Source organism: Lissotriton vulgaris, chromosome 3_1 (genome assembly GCF_964263255.1).
Source record: "Lissotriton vulgaris chromosome 3_1, aLisVul1.2, whole genome shotgun sequence".
Taxonomy (NCBI): domain Eukaryota; kingdom Metazoa; phylum Chordata; class Amphibia; order Caudata; family Salamandridae; genus Lissotriton; species Lissotriton vulgaris.
Genome location: NC_141689.1, coordinates 590683293 through 590702760, shown reverse-complemented (window position 1 = coordinate 590702760; position 19468 = coordinate 590683293). Strand labels below are relative to the sequence as shown.

Below are 19468 nucleotides of genomic sequence, written 5' to 3'. Positions count from 1 at the left end.
GCATTTCAAGAGGGTGAGGTTAACACTACAAAGTTTGTATGTATTTAACACTGTGTTTTTTGTTTCCCACATTTTTGTGCACAGGAGGAGATACACCTTCATTTGTTGGAGATTGGTCATAATCAAGTCCCAACTCACGATAAGTATATGTTGCAGTAGCATATCATAGGTCCTGAAGAAAGCCGGTATAGGCTGAAACATGTCGACCAATTAACATACGTGATAGATAGCAATTCCTTACATGCTATCAGCATACTGTTTTTAACGATACCACTTTGATGGTCACACCGAATAAAGTTTTCTTATGTCATCAAAGTAGGTATTTTTAATCACTAGGATTAGTTTCCTTTTCTTTTCTGAGCACTGCAATTTTGTTTGCCCCTTCCACTCACACACTATCCTCTGTTGGTTGGATGTTGTTCTTAAGGGTCCAATATTAGGCTACCTCAGACTCTCCCTGAGGAGGAGCCCAAAGGACACCTTTCTTTTCACCAACCCAGATGACGAAATTCCACTGATGAGTGGGCGGATGGGTACTTTGTTCTAACTTTCTAGACCCTGTATCTTCCTTTCCTCACCTCTACGACATAATAGTGTCATGTGCTCAAGATCAACGGTCTGATCTGAACACTCACATTGGACACAATCTGGTCCTGTCAGTTCTTCACTTCATAGACTTTGAGTACCTCTCTTGTTTTTTCTTGCGTTTTTGTTACCTTGTAAAATCGCTCTTCTGGATTGCCTCTATTTCATGTAAATTGCTTTTTGGCCCCTTTTTAACTTACTATGTATTCTTCTTGTCCGTCTGTGTGATTCTAGGAATCAACTGTTTTCCTTAATTGCTTCTGCTCATGTAAAGCGCTCTGATACCCCAGGATCTAGCCAGCACCATATAAAACTTTTCAAATAAATAAACAAAATAAAAACAGGCCTCTTAGTCCAGATATGGAATAGTAATGGCCAGGGGAATAAGATTAAGCACGCTTTGGTGGCCCAATATATTAAATGGATGCAACAAGACATAGTTATGCTACAGGAGACACACTTGCGGGGAACACATTCCTGAGGTGGAGTACGTACATTACCCTAACACACGAAGGATACACCTCCAAGTCTCGAGGAGTGGAAATTTTTATTTTAAAAAATCCCCCTTTAGGGTGACCAAAAGCTGGAATGGCCCCGGGGGCAGATATGTGGGAGTAACAGGTATCTGAGGACGCAGGGAGGTTAACCGGGTAAGGGTCTACGTCACTCCTTGAATAGAGGCCCCCACTCTTGCCAAGGCCATCGACATCCTTTTGGAGGTGTACTCCTCATTATATATAGTAGATGGGGAGTTAAACAATGTAATGTAATGCTAGCAGTACTTGACAGAGCTGGAGCATCTGCTGCTGCTGCTCCACACAGCACTCCCTTGGCTCCGATTCTGACCACACTAGGGTTGTCTAACCTCGGGCAATGTAAACACCCACGAGATAGCAAATACTCCTATTTTCTGTATTTTCTGGGGCACACAGAGCTTATTCTAGTCTAGAGTATGTGTTTGTACCTGCAGGTGAAGTGGGGAGGTAGCTCATGCTGAACATTTAGCCGGGAAATTACCAGATCATTCCCCCTCCTAATTATAATGGAAAAAAAGTTTGGGAACTGAACACCTGGGATCTACAAGATAGAGAGGTAGAGAGGGATCTTAGGGAAGATACAGAGTAATATTTTGCTGGAAACAAAGGTACTTTACTCTCCAGAGTTAGCTTCTGGGAAGTTTACAATGCTGTCTTGAGGGACAGGGCTCATAATTTGATAGCCTAAAAGGAAAAACGGGGGGTTCCAAAGTAAGAAAACCTAGCGTGCCGGATCCTTCCTTCAGGAAGTACAACATCGGAAAGCATAGCCATCGACAGAAGCACCAAGCAGGGATGCCCCCTGTACCTACTGCTCTTCTCGCTGGCTATGGAGCCACTGCCAACACAATTTCATGATGGGGTGGAGACTGGTGTATTCAAATGTGAGACTTTACATGTGGTTTTGCTGTATGTGGACAATCTCCTATTATATCTCAGGAATCTATATCGTATACCAAGCCTCATAGCAGAAACCTTAGGAAAATTTGACGCGACAGCTGGCCTGAAGGTAAACTGGACTAAATTGTGTCTTTACCCCTTCAGAAGTGAGACCCTTTACCCCGAGTTTCTCATAAATAACTCACTTCTTAACTGGCAATCTGCCACCTTCAGATACCTAGGCATTTTTATCTACCCTAGTCCTCCCGATATCTTGGAGGGCAATCTTCCATCAGGTCGCAAGTAAAATTTTGCAAAACGTTACCATTGTATGTGATGGGCAGAATTGCCTTGACCAAAATGGTAATATTGCCTAGGCTCCTGTACGATTTCTCCAACCTCCCCATCTATGTCACAAATAAAATATTTTGTGAGCAAGAGTGTATAAGTTCAGGTAGTCATAGAATAGTGCTCTGGAAATTATATATGCACCCCAAGACAAGGGCGGGCTAGTCGTTCCAAATATGGAAACTCTATTATTTAGCAGCACAGCTTCAGTGGGTTACGAAATGGCTTGCCGGTCTTAATTTGCCCGACACAGCCTCAACACGACAGCCATGGTCACACTCCCAGAATTGCCATCTGTTTCATCCAATGACTCGACCCCCTAACCAATCTCCAACCTACCTGGCCATAGCTATTCATTGTTACAAACGCAGCATATATCTTAACCGGAGTAAAATTCCATACTCCCCAGCGCTACTCCTTTTGGGGACCCAGAGAAATAAAACTGGTACCTCCAAAGGTGCGCTTTTACACTGGCACAAATCTGGAATTCACACAATTGGCGATTATACGCTGACGGTGCTTTGATACCTTTTGACAATCGGTCATGCGAGTAGGACTTACCAGCAGACCATAACCTACTACTTAATTCAATCATTCGATCACTTACAATATCATGGGAAGACATGACCACTGAGCCAGAAATGCACCTGCTGATCCAGTACTTGATTGTAATGGGCAACGGAAGTCAAATTATACATTGGCTGACGGAGGCTCTGCTAACCCACACCATACAATCACTGACGTCCCAGCACACGCGGTGGGAAGACGAGAGGGGAACTCCATGGACGGATGGCGAATGGGACAGGATTCTGGCCAGCCCCACAAAGATACCATGAAACGCCAAATTTCGAGTAATTCAGACATACATCACGCACAGAGAGTACTTCTCCTCAGGCAAACAAAACAGCTACTTCCAATTAACCAACTCCGCTTGCCCGCGATGCGTGTAGGTGGGCACAAGTTTATTGCATATGTTGTGGTCCTGCCCTTCGATACAACTGTACTGGCAGGAGATGACAGCCGCACTGGCAGCCTACACTGATAGACCCCAATTGCATACATGAGAGGAATGGCTTATTCCCCAGATCCAAGAAGCACAAAGTCACCACCAGTTTCATAGATGTAGGCCTTATTGTAGCTAAATAACCAATCACTAAACGATGGAAAAGCAGATTGGAGGGGGCTTGTGACTGAGAGACTGGTACTTGCATGGTACAAGCAGCATTAATAACCTAAAACCATCATAGTGTGTTGGTTTGTTGCAATGTTTATTTTCATGTGAAATTTGCATTGCACTATCTCCTGTAATAAAGATTGTGCGGTTCCACCCACGCCACAGAGGCCAGATCAACTCATGATTCTGTTGGGACATAGCGAATAGCAGAAATAGACGATACTTATCATTGTTGTTGGGCATAAACGCCATATTGTAATGATTGCCTACGTACTGAGAAACTAAGTGCACACCTAACAGCCTAGTTGCCATGCCCTATTACGTTAAACATGTACGGACCCTACTTGTCTGATCTCATCATATATTTTGTATCTTATACCAAGTGAATTCTGTATCAACAATATATAAAAGCAAATAACGAAATTTAAACAAAAATAAATAAATAATTGAGTTGTACATAAACATGCGGATATGTGATTGACACCTGACGCCTTCAGCACAGTTTAAAGCTTCTGGTTTTAGGGGGTGTATCCACGTCAAAGGGTGCAGGAAGGAATTGACGTCAGCATGCAGAAATGGCATCTACTTGCAGCTCTGTGTAATGACAACTGTAGGCAGTATGAGGTCATAGCCGAATCCGATGTTTTCACCAGCCAGAATGAATATTTAATTGCTTTGAAACATTCCAAAACTAGTCAGACACCTGGAAATATTCAAAAGGTGAGGAACCAGCAGTTTGAAATATTACCAGAAACTCAGTCTCTTCCCAAGTCACACCGTAAAGCAACTCAGAAGACTTCACACAATTCAACCAATAACAGGAGAGAAGATGGCAACCAAAGAGGTTTCACTCCTGGCTGGTGTGTTCTTGCACTAGTGCACAGGCCAAACTCAGCGACAAGATGACAAGAAAACATTTAGTAGGGCCTGAGGGCACCAGTAGTTACAGCCCTCTGGGATGCCAGTACCAACAAGCATTTGAAAGCAATTGGTTTTGCCTTTGAGACTTTATATGTATTTAGCTATGCAGCACGTTAGCCTGGGTGCTGAAACATCTACGTTCTTGAACATGGAGGGAAAGTAAGCACCAAACTGTGTGACACGCCAGGTATGGGAACACACGGAGAGAAATATTGCCTTTAATATAAAACCAGGGCCTTTGGTGGTCATATCACTTAAAATACAAGATTTGAAAAACATATTGTCTACGGGTGCTCATGGTAGACAATTTCTATGGACTGGAATCTAGAGAATGCTAAAGTGGTTCTAGTATTTTACTGACCACTGCTGGTCGTTTTCGATCAAGCAAGTTAAATAGAGGCAGTTGCCAGAAAAAAAATCGCAAAAAGAAAGTCCCTCATCAGAAAGCAATTCTGGTATTTTACTGACCTCTACTGGTCCTTTTCTCTTAAGACAATTAAATAGAGGCAGTGGAAGAGAAAAAAGTCCCTACGCAGAAGAAGAGAGTCTTAGGGTTGATCTCCAGAGTCCACAAAGTACATTCACATAGAAGTCTATACAAATATAAGTATATACTAAGGTATATACAAGAGGTCTCAAATGCTTGACCTAAAAACAGAGTTGGTAAGCTTTGCAAGTCTGTAGTTTCCTCCAATCCAGTTGAAGTATTCAATTTCTGTTGCTGGATCAATTTTGCATACTACTGTGCTCAAAGTCATGATCAAGCCGGTTCTGTCTAGGGGTAATATGTTTTGGTCACAGATTTGCTCTTGCATATAATCTCCCTGCCGCAGGAGATGACAAAAACAAAGTAAACAGGGGGATGGGTAAGTGCTATCCAAGGCAGGAGAATCCTACTCTAGAAAACGGAAAGGGGTTGGAAACCTCCTCACACACCATAAATGCATGCTGTAGGGAGAACACCAAGGATGTCATTTCTGCCTGGTATGTCTTAAGTGGACATAACCATCTCAACAAAAAGACCTCCGCTCACCAGCATTCACAAAAATAGAGATCAACTGACCCACCGTTGACCAATGACAACACACACAATATACATGGCTGATGCATGACCCCAGATATAATTAGGGAAAAGGAACCCAGTCTAGGACACACTTTTACTGGGAACACCTCCTAAGCAGTCTTGTCACAGAGGTAAAAGTGAAAAAGCAATGTGTAAACAATATACAAAATACACTACCATTCAAACTCAAAAGGGTGTAGCCCATGACACGACATCCCAGCTCTGACGTCGATAAAGTCAAAAGTGACCTGCAGCACAATCGATGATTTGCACATTTGTTCAATGGAGTACAACCATGAGGTATGCCAGAAAAACAAACGTTAAGGACAACACTCTTGGAGACTCTGGAGAAGAATTTGTCCCACCAAGTATTTATACTTAAAGTGTCTGAAATTCTTGGATTTTGAAGGTGGTGGAAACAACTGGAAATAAAGGCACGTCAGGTGGGAGTAGACTCTCAAGCAAGTATCAGCCAGAAGATGAATAAGAGGGTGGACAAGATCATATGAAAGACTTGAAACTTTGGGCAGACTTGGGCAAACTTTGTAGCAGAAATTGCCGGATGCTATGCACTTCCTTGGAAATAATTCGGAGCTGCATTCTTCCTACTTTGCTCAATAAATACATGGTTGTATTGTCAGCTATCGGCAGGAAACTATGCTGAGTATCATCAGCAGGGTAACATGCAGTGCTCCATCTCCTACATGTTGATAAGAAATTGTTTTTAGGTAGGCAAATTGTCTTGTGCTGTCAGATCACCCACTTGGGCAACACGGTTCTAGGGAAGTAATCTGTTACAACTGTTGAACAAGTTACTTACCTTCGGTAACAATGTATCTGGTAGAGACATAGTCTAGCTGCAGATTCCTTAACTTCTCCCCAGGCATTACAGACTGGATCCGAAAACTTTTGCGTAGCAGCAACTCTGCGCACCGGGGTATGGCGCCGTACAGCTCTGCCCTGACGTTGTCCATGGACGGGACGTCAGCTGAGCCATATATGCTCGCCCCGGCACGCCAACTTCAGTTTTCGTCGCCACCAAAAACTGTGAAAATACGGGAACAGTGTGCAGAAAAAGAAAAAAACAAGGCATGCTGAAAAACATCACCATAGAAGAACAGTGCCAGACACCGTACATTGCAAACTGAGGGAGGGAAAAGAAGAGAGCACCACTCTGGGGGGACCCCTCACAATTGTTAAGTCCAATACCTCCCCCGGAGGCAGAAGAAGATCCTGAGCAAAGGCAGGATTTGAAACCTTGGCCTGTGTGAGCCTGTGCCACCAGAGGCACAAGACTTACCATTGAGCAATAGCTCCTTGGTGAACCATCACAGCAGCTGGCAAAAAGGCTGCAACCACAATATATGACCGAGAAGGACAACTAGTCCAGAACCCAGGAGTAAGGACAAGCTACATGAAGGCTTCACCCAAAAGGACACTTTCGATCCGAATAAGGTACCTACCGAATGCAGCATTGTCAGAGACTGCAACAGCTAGAGTGCAGGGGAGGCAAGAGACCTCAAGCGGTTGAAGAAGATAGAAGGGAAGGGTGGGGGGTAGAAGAATTTAGACTCATCGGACAACCCAGGGTAGGGGTTGTAAAGGACACATGGCATATGAGCATCCCGTCCAATCACATGGATGGGTAGAACAGAGCCACGAAACAGAATGTAGGCGTGTGAGTCGGAGTGAGGACGACGTCATCCTGCAGAGGAATAAAGCCACCCAAAGGGAGGCGAAGACAAGAAGCCCAAACTGAAACGGTTGTCGCAGGACGGGGAGGACGGGCGGGTGGTAAGGAAACTGGACTAGACTATGTCTCTACTAGATAAATCGTTACCGAAGGTAAGTAACTTGTTCATCTGATAGAGACGTCTTGCCGCAGATTCCTTAACTTAGAATTGATACCAAATGTGTGGAGTGGTGTGGCTCACTGGTTAGAGGTGGCAGACCCGGGAGCAGAAGTCGGCCGGGACCAGGGTTCAATTCCCGACGCGGCAGGGTCGTGGACTTGGGTCAGCGGACTCGATAATTCTCGCTTCGGTGCCTACTCTAACCAGGGGTCCCACTCGGCAACTCTGGGCATTAGCTTGCCTAATCTCAGCAACGGCCCCATCAACACCGGGGATGCCTGGCTCCACCTTGGGGACTCCCAGGGAAAGACAGGACGGGTTCCCCAGCGTTATACAGCGCCAGGAAACCTACGGGTAGCAGTGCGCTTTACAAGCTCAAATATTAATTAATTCATTCATTAATTAATACCAAAGCCATACCCTAGAGGAGGCGGGACTGCGACTGAACCCCACTAAGGTCCAGAGAGAACCTAGTCGTCAATAACATCCCCAAAGGAGTGTCGCCAACCAAAGGCGAAACACAGTGGGGACAGAAATTACAGTGCAGCCAACCACCAGACCCCTATGCTCTGAAGAGAGTGGGAATAAAGGGAGGCTAGGGCACCACAGCCCATCCAGAATAGCACAAAAACCCCTATATGTAGAGGGTATGAGAGCAGGAAAACACCAAGCCAGAACGCTGGTGCCTGAGTATAAAATGCCAAACTTGGAAACAAGACGAGCAAAGGGGCATGAAGGATCCGCAGGATCCAACGTGTTGACAAGAAGTCAGAGCTAGTCCCAGCGAAACAACTCGAATAGCGTAAAACACTGTTGAACCTGCTCCTGTAAGGATGCGAAGGTAGCAGGATACTGACCCCTGCCCAGCAGGGGCCGATATGGAACAAAAACACACCCAGTAAAACAAAATGTGTGAAAAGGGAGTTGAGTACCTCGCAAGAAGTAGAACTGAACCTATAGGCCCAAAAGACTTGACTGGTGGAGTGTGCTAGAGCAACCAGGATGGTCTGGGCAACGGCCCAACGTCATCGCCTCGGTTCCGAAGTCGGAGTCGGTGCACACAGCCCTGGTCGGGGAAGGATCCACCAAGAGGGCCAAGCCTGAGTACCCTTCGCCTCTGTGGGGCCCGAAGGCATGCCAGCGAGAGAGGGGGACTTCAAGTAGGCCCTGAACAGCCCCGGAGTGGGCTTCCATTTGGGCGAGCGTCGCTCCAACTCCTGGAAAAGAAGGGTATGGAGGAGGTGACCTCCGGGCGCCCTTAGCTGACCCCTTATGAGAGGAATGGGCCACAGAGGCACGCCTAGTAGAGGGAGACATCAGTAGACGTTTGTGACTTTGCTTACCTTTTTTAGGGCGCCGGTCGCGGGAGCAGCCTCTGGAATGAGCCCCCTATGGAGAGGGAGAGCGGTGACGAGAAGAGGCTGGGCTGGACAGACGTGCGGCCAACAGCTTCATACGGCGTTCCCGTAGGGACTTCGGCTTCATCTGTTGACAGTCGCCGCACTGTCAACACATGCAAATAAGGTGGGGGTCAGTGCCAGACATCTGACGCGCACAGGCCTCACAGGCTTTGAACCGGGAGGGCAATGCGCACTGTTCCGGTATGACACCAACTGTGCCAAGAAGGCCCAAAAATTGGCCAGGAACTACTGATTCCCAGGAACCATGTTGTGACTCTGAAAAGAAGAAAACTGATGTTGGTGCGCCGGGGCGGGGCATATATGGCTCCGCTGACGTTACAGCCCCCCCCCCCCCACCCCCACCCCCCAGACATGCAAAGGCGCTGCTTCGCAAAATTTTTCAGATCCAGTCTGATGTCTGGGGTTATTCTAAATTAAGGAATCTGTGGCTAGACGTCTCTATCAGATTTTCTATATGGGTGGATAGAAAGGAACTCCTCGCAAAATGTTATTCTTGCAACCACTCAACGATGGAGACAAAACAGTGTTGTGTTCCTCAAGCTCTAATTCTCACAATCTTCCTTCTTCTGACATCTTTGATCTAGCCATTAATTTAAAGGTTGTGTGTAATCTGTCATTCACCACTGAATCCACAAAAGTGGAAGGTTGTTTGAATGTGGGACGAAATGGGGTCTTGTGACAGACACATATCAAGTCCCATTATGAAAACACATTTTTTCCACACATGACTGCGTCTATGTATTGAATGGTTTTGCTTTGAACCAGATAGGATGTGTCTTATTTGATATATAGACCCAGACTTAGCAGCAGCTGGGAATGAGGAGACAAAGAGTAAGAGAAGACTAGATAAAGATCCTTACCTATCACTCTGATGAAATTTGAGGTATTGACATCAGAATAAGGACTTTATACAGGTAATTCTCACTGCCAAATCAGAATCTCAGGAATCATGTGTGCCTCTTGGTACTAGAATATAAAAGTCTATTGCCCAGAGTCAATCCGCTTAGTGTTGGTACAGAAATATTTGGTGTGGCGCCCACATCTTTTCTTTTCTTTGTAAATTGTAAAATCGCAAAAGGATAAAAAGGAAATTACACACAGCTTCATAAGAGAACGTCTCAAATACAAACTCATCAACTTTTTTTGAGGGGTGTGCCAATTTCCAACATGAACATACAACGAAAATACACCACAGATCACCTTCACATCGTGGCCTTTTCTTGCATCATATTACTAAACACCTGTCCAAGAGTTATTACCTAAATGCACAATAATTCCTCCATGATCCTGATATTTTCCCAGTTCCAGAGAAACTGACACACTTCAAAGACTGACTTTTTCGTGGACATTCACATATCCATGCTCCTGCTCCAAGAATCTGACTGCAGTCAGTCACTAATGTGGTGTGGTGTGATTGATCGCAAGCAGACCACAGTGACTACTTTACTCTCTTAACTCCAACATCCGTTACAGATTACTATGAATGAGGTGGCAAGATTGCACAGTGTCACTAGTATCTGTGTCATGTCTGACATCTTCCACTGGGTTCAAGTCACTTCAATAAAGATTATGGATTGTCTCTATGTAGTGACTTGACTCCCTACTTTACTGCTCTTTTAACAATCGTTGAGCCTCTCTATGAGACTTTACTAATAGGGAGTCAGGTGAAGGGCAAGTTTGGTCCAGTCTATGTACAGGAGTCGTTTGACTCCGAGCCAGCAAAAGTGATGCCATAAACAGTGCTTTGAAAGAGGCAGTTGGCACTGGCTTCTGTATCAGAAAATGTGCTGTTGGTAGAGGTCCCATATGGAACGAAGGCGGCCCAAGGAGGATCATGGCCCTTCTGAAAATGTCGGGCATTGCATTCAAACACCGGAGTAGTGAATTCAAGTTAGGCCTGTGGTCCTAGAGCTGGCTCCTGAGGGACAGAAGGAGTGTGCATCAGTGCCAAGTCCAATGGCCCTGCTAGAGCCATGCATTTGACTTTGAAAGGTTCGGGGTCCAAAGATCAAACACCTGGCATTGGAGAGCTTCTGAAACCTCGTAGCAAGCACCGTTTGGAGGAGTCACCATGTCACCTCTTTCTTATGGTTGCATTTTAATTTTTTGGAGGATGTCTAGAAGAGCAACTCTGGAGAGCTTGATAGGAGACGGGACAAGCATATGGCACAGTGACCGTCCCAGGCCTTGGCCATGAACAGATTTGCCTTCCTGTCTTTTAAGGCCATGGGGTGCATGCTAAAAAATGACTTACAGGACTTAGATTCATGCTTTAACCCCAGCATATGTCATGTCAGTGATCAACATCTGGCTATCACAATCCTTAGAGGGCTAAAACACTTAACGTTTGGGAGGGAGATATTTTAGCACTGCTACCAACATGTTAAAGAAAAAGAAAACGCTGAAGAGAATTTTACAAAGAGAGCTCCAAACCTGTGTTGAAAGAGCAAAAAAGGGCACCCCCAACCAGTGTGAAAGAGTTACTGCAAACGTATCCGGATCCAGTATGAATCCTGGGATGAGTGAAAGGTAAATGCTGTCAAGTTAGTGAGCAGCCCTAAACAAGGATTTTAGCCACACATGGAGTTGCAGTCTACTTTATTTGGGAGTGCAGGAAGGAAAATTTACAGCATGGTAGCAGACATTAGAATCTATTCCAAGTTGCATGGTACCAGAAGAAGAGGACAACCTAATACCAAGTTCAGAAAGAGGATAAATAAAAAAAGTATTGTCGTCAGCATCGGAGAGATGCATACAAGGCATACATTATGCTTTTCACTTTCAGGACAATTCCCATCTAAATGTCGGTTATCACACATGCCTTCAGAAATATCAAAATGTTTCTGATGTCATCTTTCAGAGATTTGTTTGCTAATATGTTCTGCTATGATGGCAGTGCCTCAAAAGCTACCTTATGTTATCATGGTGCACAGCAATGCCCCTTCTTTTGAGAGGGACATATGGCAGCAGGGACGGGCATACATTTTCCTAGTTCTAAGGAACACGAAACAAAGAGGTTTACTTTGACCATTTTCGTAGTACATTGCAGAGTCTAACAAAGCATCAGTGTCACATTAGCTCTTCGTCCTGTAGCAAAGGAACCAATGATTAGACAACTCAGAACATGCGACTTTGGTTATACTCAGGAATGGTGGGAAGCAAGAACACTCTTTCATTATACTCTCATACCAGTCCACAACAGGAGTAAATAGAGACACGGGCAAAATTAAAATATTTATTTTAACAACGTGCTCTAAGATGCAGTGTCTTTGCTAACAGAAGCAGATATATGATTGGAAATAAAATGATCAGCATTGTTACAATTCCATAAAACAAAGGGAGAAATCATATTACAATGATGGTGAAAATAGGTCCTATAGCACCTAGTAAATCACCCTCCCTAGCTAGGAACTATATTTTATAAAATATAGAAAGTCTCTTAGGCTTGTTTGGGGCACCCCATACCTCCATGATCAGCAGGTGTGAATCGCATCGGGATCTGCAAAAGCTCTCTGTCTCGCTGATAAAACAGGCTTCTTCCAAGTGCCTCAAATCATGCTTACAGTGTGATATTAAAGGTGCCAGAATCACGTTGGCTTGCCGCTGCATATATGTTAAGGCTAGAACGTGAGTCGATCAGCTCGAACAACAGCTACTTTGTTATGATGACCTTGTAGGCTTTAGAACTCAGTGTGCAGACTAGAGTCACGATGTAAGTCTAGAGATGCTGATAAAAAGCCATTCTCATGTGAAGTATTTCACGCAGCCTAACGTACAACAACAGTTATATGCAGTGTTGTGTGCAAAAAGGTAAAATGGCGTTTAAACTTCTAATAAGCATATGCTAACTTCATGTGCGTAACAAGACCCTGCCCACACTACAGAACAGGATGAACTATAGGCCTGGCTTATTCCAACTAAACACAAAAATAAAATCATAGAACAGTGAAAATATGCTCTGTATGACATATAACATCTTTAACCTAGGATTCTAAGACTGGGAATGTCACCTTACTAGATGGGAAAGGTCACAGAACTACTCCTCTTAATCAACCTAGTTACAAAAACACAGATAATACAGGAGATAACAAAAATATGCATCTTTGTCACGGGATAATAAGGTTAATGTTGGATTGGGAGAGTTAAATGGTATGATACAAGGTTTAAATCCATCAGCTTGCTTAGCAAAGCATATTCATGGGCTAAATGGGCAAAATGTTGTAAAAAGGGGAATCTGGAAATACCACTAAAACCCCTTTTAATAGCAGCACTGAAAATAAGAAAGGCAAGTCTTTGGCACTCGCCTTCTACCGATGGTCAATACTATGAATTTGAACAATCTGAAGATACTCTGGACTATTACCAAGACTACTAATACACTCATGGTGATTTACTGGAGATAAGCAACTCTAACCAACCAATTCCACTGAAATCCCATGCCTTCTGGTACAGTACCAGTTAATGTGATCAACTATACACTTGTTGGAGTATACTGGCACTTCCTTTTTCGGGAAAACTATGTTTCTAATGAGATGGAAAGAGGATGGCCTATAGAAGCTGATCCACATCCCTTCACAAAATTATTTATGAAAGGCAATTCAACATTCTAGTCAGTGTTGCTTTCTGTAGTTAAACCGTAGCAAAAGCAGCAATCCTTTTCACAGCTGACCCATTTATTTGTAATTGAACTGGCCTAAATTGTTGGTGTGGCCAGCAACTGCAGTAGAATGCAGCTGAGACACACAATCAAACATTACTATAAAAAAAGCAGTGGCATCAATTGTTCAATTGTCCCAGTTAGACCAAATAAATACAATTTTAAGAGCATACACAAAGACATCAATTTTGCTTGACATTTTGGCATGCGAGAACAGATCAGGAATACGTCAAATTAAATCAATAGCTTACTCTGAATGTAGTGACAAAGTTTCTCACCTGGGCTTGTTCTGGAGTTTCTCCTGCAAAGTAAAAGATGTAATGTTCTTCACTAAAGTGCTGAACTACTATCTGAAAACAGTTTGGCCTTTAAAACAAAGAAAGAAAAAAGTTTTACGTAAAAACATGATAATCAAATATTGTTAATGCACTTTTTATCAACAAAATAAATGGTTTAATTAGCACAATTGTAAGAGAACATGCCATATTGCGGAACATTTGTTCAAGTATCAAGGTTAAAATGCATTCAGGGAGCTTTAAGAGGGCTGTGTGTAATTTTTCACAAATACATTCTCAACTGAAAACAAAATTAGAACGTGGCAGTGCGTGCAATTCACAACAGATTACGTCAGAACAGCCTCTAACAATATCATTCTGTTAAAATCTAAAGAGACACCTCTTCGGACTGCTCTTATCTCAAAAGTCCTAAATGCCTATCTGCAATCATCTCCACTCCTTATGCTCTCATCGTCCTGTCATCCTGCCTATGTTGTTCTTTTGGTCTGTTCTTTTCTCTTCACTCTGGATGTGCTAGCCTTACCGCTCTATTCTACTCCCTTGCCCTCTCTATCCTCACTCTACCCTTGCGGTCTATTGTGCTTTGTCTTCAGTTGTCTGCTCTCATCTACTGTCCCTTTCTGCTTCTTCAAGTCTGTGAGACTTGGCCCTTTCCCCAAAATTTTTCGCTTTTTATCCCCTGTTAATTTAGAATGCCCCTATTGAAACAACACTGTATAGGCCTTGGGTGGTGGAGAATGCCCTGTGAAGTTTAAAACTAGTATTAAAATACAGGTACTTCCTACCCCTAATATGGCTGCCACAGACCACTGCTGTAGCAGCGTGGTTTAGAGGGCGCATTCTAGTAGCCAGGGGCTGGCTGGAACCCTCAGGCAATGTATCCATCTTAGCCTGCCAGCCTGTCCACAGGTAGAATGGTGGAACCTCCTGGAAGCCTCTGGAACCTTCCGGGAGAGGTGAGGTGACACCAACTGCCACTACCAACTGTCAACTGGCACTATAAAAGGAAAGGGAGGGAACTTTCCTGAGGAGGGAGAAGCTGAGGAGAAGACCTGGGGAAGTACCTACGCAGGAGGATAGGCAGTGGGGGTCAGGGCAGGGTCTTATGATGCTGGAATGACAGGGCCTAGTGTGCTGCTTTACAAGTGTTGAGGTATCCTGTTCCCCCCCCCCCACTGACCTAACCCCGCGGAAGGGAACCCCCAGGGACCACTTGAAGGGATTGGCTGAGAAGAACTTGGAGCACCAGCCACTAATTTATCCCCCCTTCAAGGAACAAGAAACCAAGCAACTGGAACTTACAAGGGCGCAGGAAACAGCTGCGCCAAGAAGAAACAAGATCACCACAGAACTATTAAGAAATTAACCAGGAACTGGCGCCTTGTCGCTCCCCGCGCCCCCTGACGCCACCTGGAATCCCTTATTCTGGTTTACCACTGTGGTGTGACCTGTCCTGTGGAACCTGCTGAGAAGCGCTGTCCTTTTTCCACAGAGTGCTACAAATAGAGACTGTGGCTGTGAAGCGCTGTACCCAGCTTATTGCCCTAAGCGCTATTGCTGCAACTGCCCAGCGCTGTAAACTGCTGGAATGGCTGTGCCCTGAGAAGCGCTACATCCCTCAGGTACCAAGAATTGCTGTGGCCTTCCTAGCGCCGAAGCCTCTGCGCGTTGTGCCCCCGTGAGAAGCGCTATCCTCTTACAGCGCCAAGAAGCTCCTGGGCGCTATTCCTGCCTGAAGCGCTTTTGCCCTGATGAGCGCTGACTCTGTTTGAGACTGCTGTTGTGCCTTCAAGCGCTGGAATCCCGAAGCGCTATTGCCTAGATTGCTTTTGCGCCCTACGTGGCGCTAACCAAGGTGTGGTTATCTACCAGAGAGCTTTTGCTTAGAACCCCCCCCACAGCGCTGGAGCACACGAGACTGTTGGAGCCCTGAGGAGAGCTGATTGGGAGTGGGGACTTACTGCTGTAGCCCGGGCACCTGTGGGCGCTGTCCCGATTCCCGCTGCTGTGTGCTGGGACCGAGAAGACGCCGTTCCTCGGCGCACCCCAGAGCCGCTTTAACCGCCGCAGCCCGGCCGAAGAGTGAAGAGTCTCCTCGGCGGCCCCCAGTATGAGGAGAGGGCCGCCGCAACCCCCATGTAGGCCTCGTTAGGCCCGAAGCCGGCATCTCCCCTGTCACGTGGTGTGGGGGTCATCGACTGCGTCACGGCTTTGGTTGACGGCGATTGGGGAAGGACCGGGACGCCCTGCAAGCCGCGCTGCCATCGGCGGCCGCGGGCGCGCCCCTTCTTTGGAGCTTGTGGATTGGTCCCCGAGCCCTTCCACCACCGAGGAAGACCCGGGACCGAGTGAGACACCCGAGAGGGGGCTCGGAAAGAGCTCCCGCGCCCCCACTTACAAGCGCAGGCCCCTGAGGTACCTGATATCTATGAGGAGGACCGCAGAGAAGCGCGAGCCCCCCTCCTCATCCGGATCGGCAGCACATCTTCGCAAGGGCCCCCGCAGGAGCCGAAGACGACAGGTAAAGCCTGAGGGAGGGCGGAGGACTCGGTGAGGTCCTGTGCTCCCCCCTCCCCCCGGGAGAACTAAGACTGGGCCCCGTGAGCCCGAATTGGGCCCCTTAAAACACTATGAGGGCCACACTGAAAAGGCTAACCCCTGTCTGGGGTGTAGTTTAATGCTTATTAGAGCCCTGTACATGGTTAGGGGCTGGCCAGAGTTTTGGTTTATCTGTAATGGCACGGATTACTCCTGCCCAGGCATGGTGTTTATAAGCGAACCCCTGACTGATGAAATGGCTATCTTTGAAGAACTATTGATCTCAAATGCAGTGCTTATTCCTACAAAAATGGTGATGCCTAATTAATGGAATGTTTAGACCTGAATAATGAGGGGTGCACTGCTTATAGATGAAATGTACTTGCCCTATACCATGGTTATCCTTGCTTAAGGGAATGGTTAGTGCTGAGGAGGGGAACACTGATTCCTTTAATGAAATCACACTGAGTCTAGGCTAGAACCCCGGGAGGCCCCTGTGGGATTTAAGTGAGTCGAGTTAACTCCACGTTAGGGGACTGGTTGCTCCCCTCTGCCTTAGACAGGTTCTAAAAGAGTACTGTTGCGGGGCCAAACTGTTTTATGCCTAAGAAAAGGTTGTAATTTAATCCCAGGTAATGCTCATTAATGCTTGAAGCCTGACTTATTTTGGGATTATTGAAATGTTGGGCACTGAATAAGGAATGGTTACCCTTATCCGCTGAAATGTCATTCCGGGTTAAGGAAGGGGTTGCTTCTGCCAATTGAATGGTTTACCCTCATTTGAGGCAATGTTTATTCTTGCGTTTCTGGAAATGTTATTGCTGAGAAATGCAGTGTTTGTGCTCTAAATGAAATTCATAAGGAGTTAAGGCTGTAGTAATTTTGGAAGTGCCCTAAGGAAATGCACATATTACAATAGGCCTATTTATTACTGCCTTATTTATGGGAATGCTCTGCATAGGCCCAATGGAATGTGCAGGTCTGAGGCATGAAATGGTTGATCTATTATTAAATGTTTACTTCTGCTAAGAGAAAGGCTACCCTGATTGAAGGAAATTCTTACTTGATAAGATAGGTAATACTGGCCTAATGAACTGTTTTACGTTGACTTCACAGGAAGTTCTTCATAGGCGTAAGAAGAATGATAACTCTGACCTACAGTTATTTATGATACGTCATTTATGCCTTCCTAAGTTTTACCCCTAATAGAGGAAGAGGAGCTTAATGCTGAGGCTAATAGGATGTTACACCTTTAGTGAAATGTTTTCTCATTACTTAATGCACTGCTTATTCCTACCACGGAGAGAGGTTACTGTTATGGAGATGCTCTTCGCTTACCTGAGGAAATGAAGATTGGTACTTAACGCAGTGTTGTATTCATGACCTTATAATGTATTTCTTACAGGTGATGATGAGAAACCAGGCCAAGGTCAGGCCTGTGGTTATTTAATATTTAATATTTATTATTTATTCATCCAGTATTTATTGCCAAATGTTCTCACACATGTACTTTAATGGAAAGCTAATAAGCTAATTTTATGATGAATTCCTAATACCCTGATCCTGCTCTATCTTAATAAAGTTAACTTGAGTTTTTACACAAGCTCACTGGAGTGGCGTCCCTAATTGCGTGCTCATGTTTCTGACTCAGTGGTTGCGTGTGCTGTATGGTCGCTTTACACATAAGCTTTCGGATGCCTACCCGCTCGTGCCATGCTACCCTAGGGGACTGGTGACCCCAGTTCCAACATATTGGTGTCGAGCGGTGGGATCCAGGACTTGTGACCATGCAGCACCCTCCATTGGGACAGGGTGCACAGCAATTGGGCTGCACAATTATTGTGTGTAAGCCAAAGTAATTGACCCCTCCATTGTCTAGTCTGTAGAGTGTATCAAGATCTGTTAGACCTAATCCTGTCACCCACGTCCTGGTATCTTTTCCCAGATTTATCTGAGTCCCCACCTGGCATAATTGAGTTTTGTCAGGGGATGGGGGTGCCTGTTGGGCGGAGAACCAGAAAGAAGGAACTCCGTACCACTTTGGGGGCACGGGTAGGAGCCCACCCAGAGGGGAGAGGGGATGGGGAACAGGAGGGGCAGGTCACACCCAGGGAGGCGGGCACACCAGAAGACCCAGGCCTACTCAAAATTGTTGTGTCTGACAATGTGCTACCGGGAGGATGTTCTGGGGCAGGGAGTAGAGTAACTGGGGGTGTGCGTCGTCTAAGATGAGAGCATGAGAGGGAGAGTGAGAGCCTTGCAATGGATGAGAGGAAGCTGGTGCACAGGCTTCAGCTAGAAGAGTTAGAGCTGAAGGCCTTGGAATTATGTGTACCAGGTGCTTCCAATGGTGGCAGCGTACCCGAGGTTCGGAGTTTAGACCAGTCACAGAGTGTAGGACCTGGACTGGGGTTTCAGGATCAGGAATTGCCTGACCTGGAGGGTGGGGTACCGGTAACTGAGGACCCTACCAGAGTGACTTCCAGGGGTACCTATCCGGGGAGGAGGGTGCGGAACCCTGGAAGGGGGTGCAGAGGGAGGAAGGACTCTCCTCTGGCACCGGTCCAGCCACGGGGTTAAGATCCTGGGTTGGGTGGCCAGGTTCAGGGGTTGCCTGACCTGGCGGGAGGAATCTCTGTATTCAGAGTTCCTCCGGTTGTGACTTCCAGGGGTACCTATCCGGGGAGGAGGGTGCGGAACCCTGGAAGGGGGTGCAGAGGGAGGAAGGACTCTCCTCTGGCACAGGTCCAGCCACGGGGTTAAGATCCTGGGTTGGGTGGCCAGGTTCAGGGGTTGCCTGACCTGGCGGGAGGAATCTCTGTATTCAGAGTTCCCCCGGTTGTGACTCCCAGGGGTGTCCCGAGGTGCCCCAGCTGTGGTCACTGGGCCTGGAGTGTTCTTTAAGAGAACCCCAGGTTGGGAGACTAGGCTGTCCCGATGTGTCAACCAGGAGGGAGGGTGCGGAACCCTGGGAGGGGGTGCAGGGAGAGGTAGGTCTCGCCCCTGTCACCAATTCAACTTAAGGGTTTAGACCCTAGGTTGAGGAGGAGAGTGGAAAAAGGTACCACGGGCCTGGGGCGACTGCCCCCCACTCTGAGAGAGAGTAAGGGCCAGAGACATCTGGATTGGAGGTCTGTCCTGGCCGCATCCCACTAGGAACACCAGTGGGGTGGTTGGATTAGCGAGGATGTCATGGT

At 46.1% G+C, this 19468-nt stretch overlaps 1 protein-coding gene across 2 annotated transcripts in view; it reads right to left on the bottom strand.

Moving 5' to 3' along the window:
* RASA1 (RAS p21 protein activator 1) overlaps positions 1 to 19468 on the bottom strand; it is a 926777-nt gene that overhangs the window by 656759 nt on the left and 250550 nt on the right. For both annotated transcript variants that reach the window (XM_086960862.1, XM_086960861.1), the window contains exon 12: positions 13716 to 13803. In XM_086960862.1, coding sequence (XP_086816988.1) covers positions 13716 to 13803 — 88 coding nt within the window. The remainder of the gene's footprint in view (positions 1 to 13715; positions 13804 to 19468) is intronic.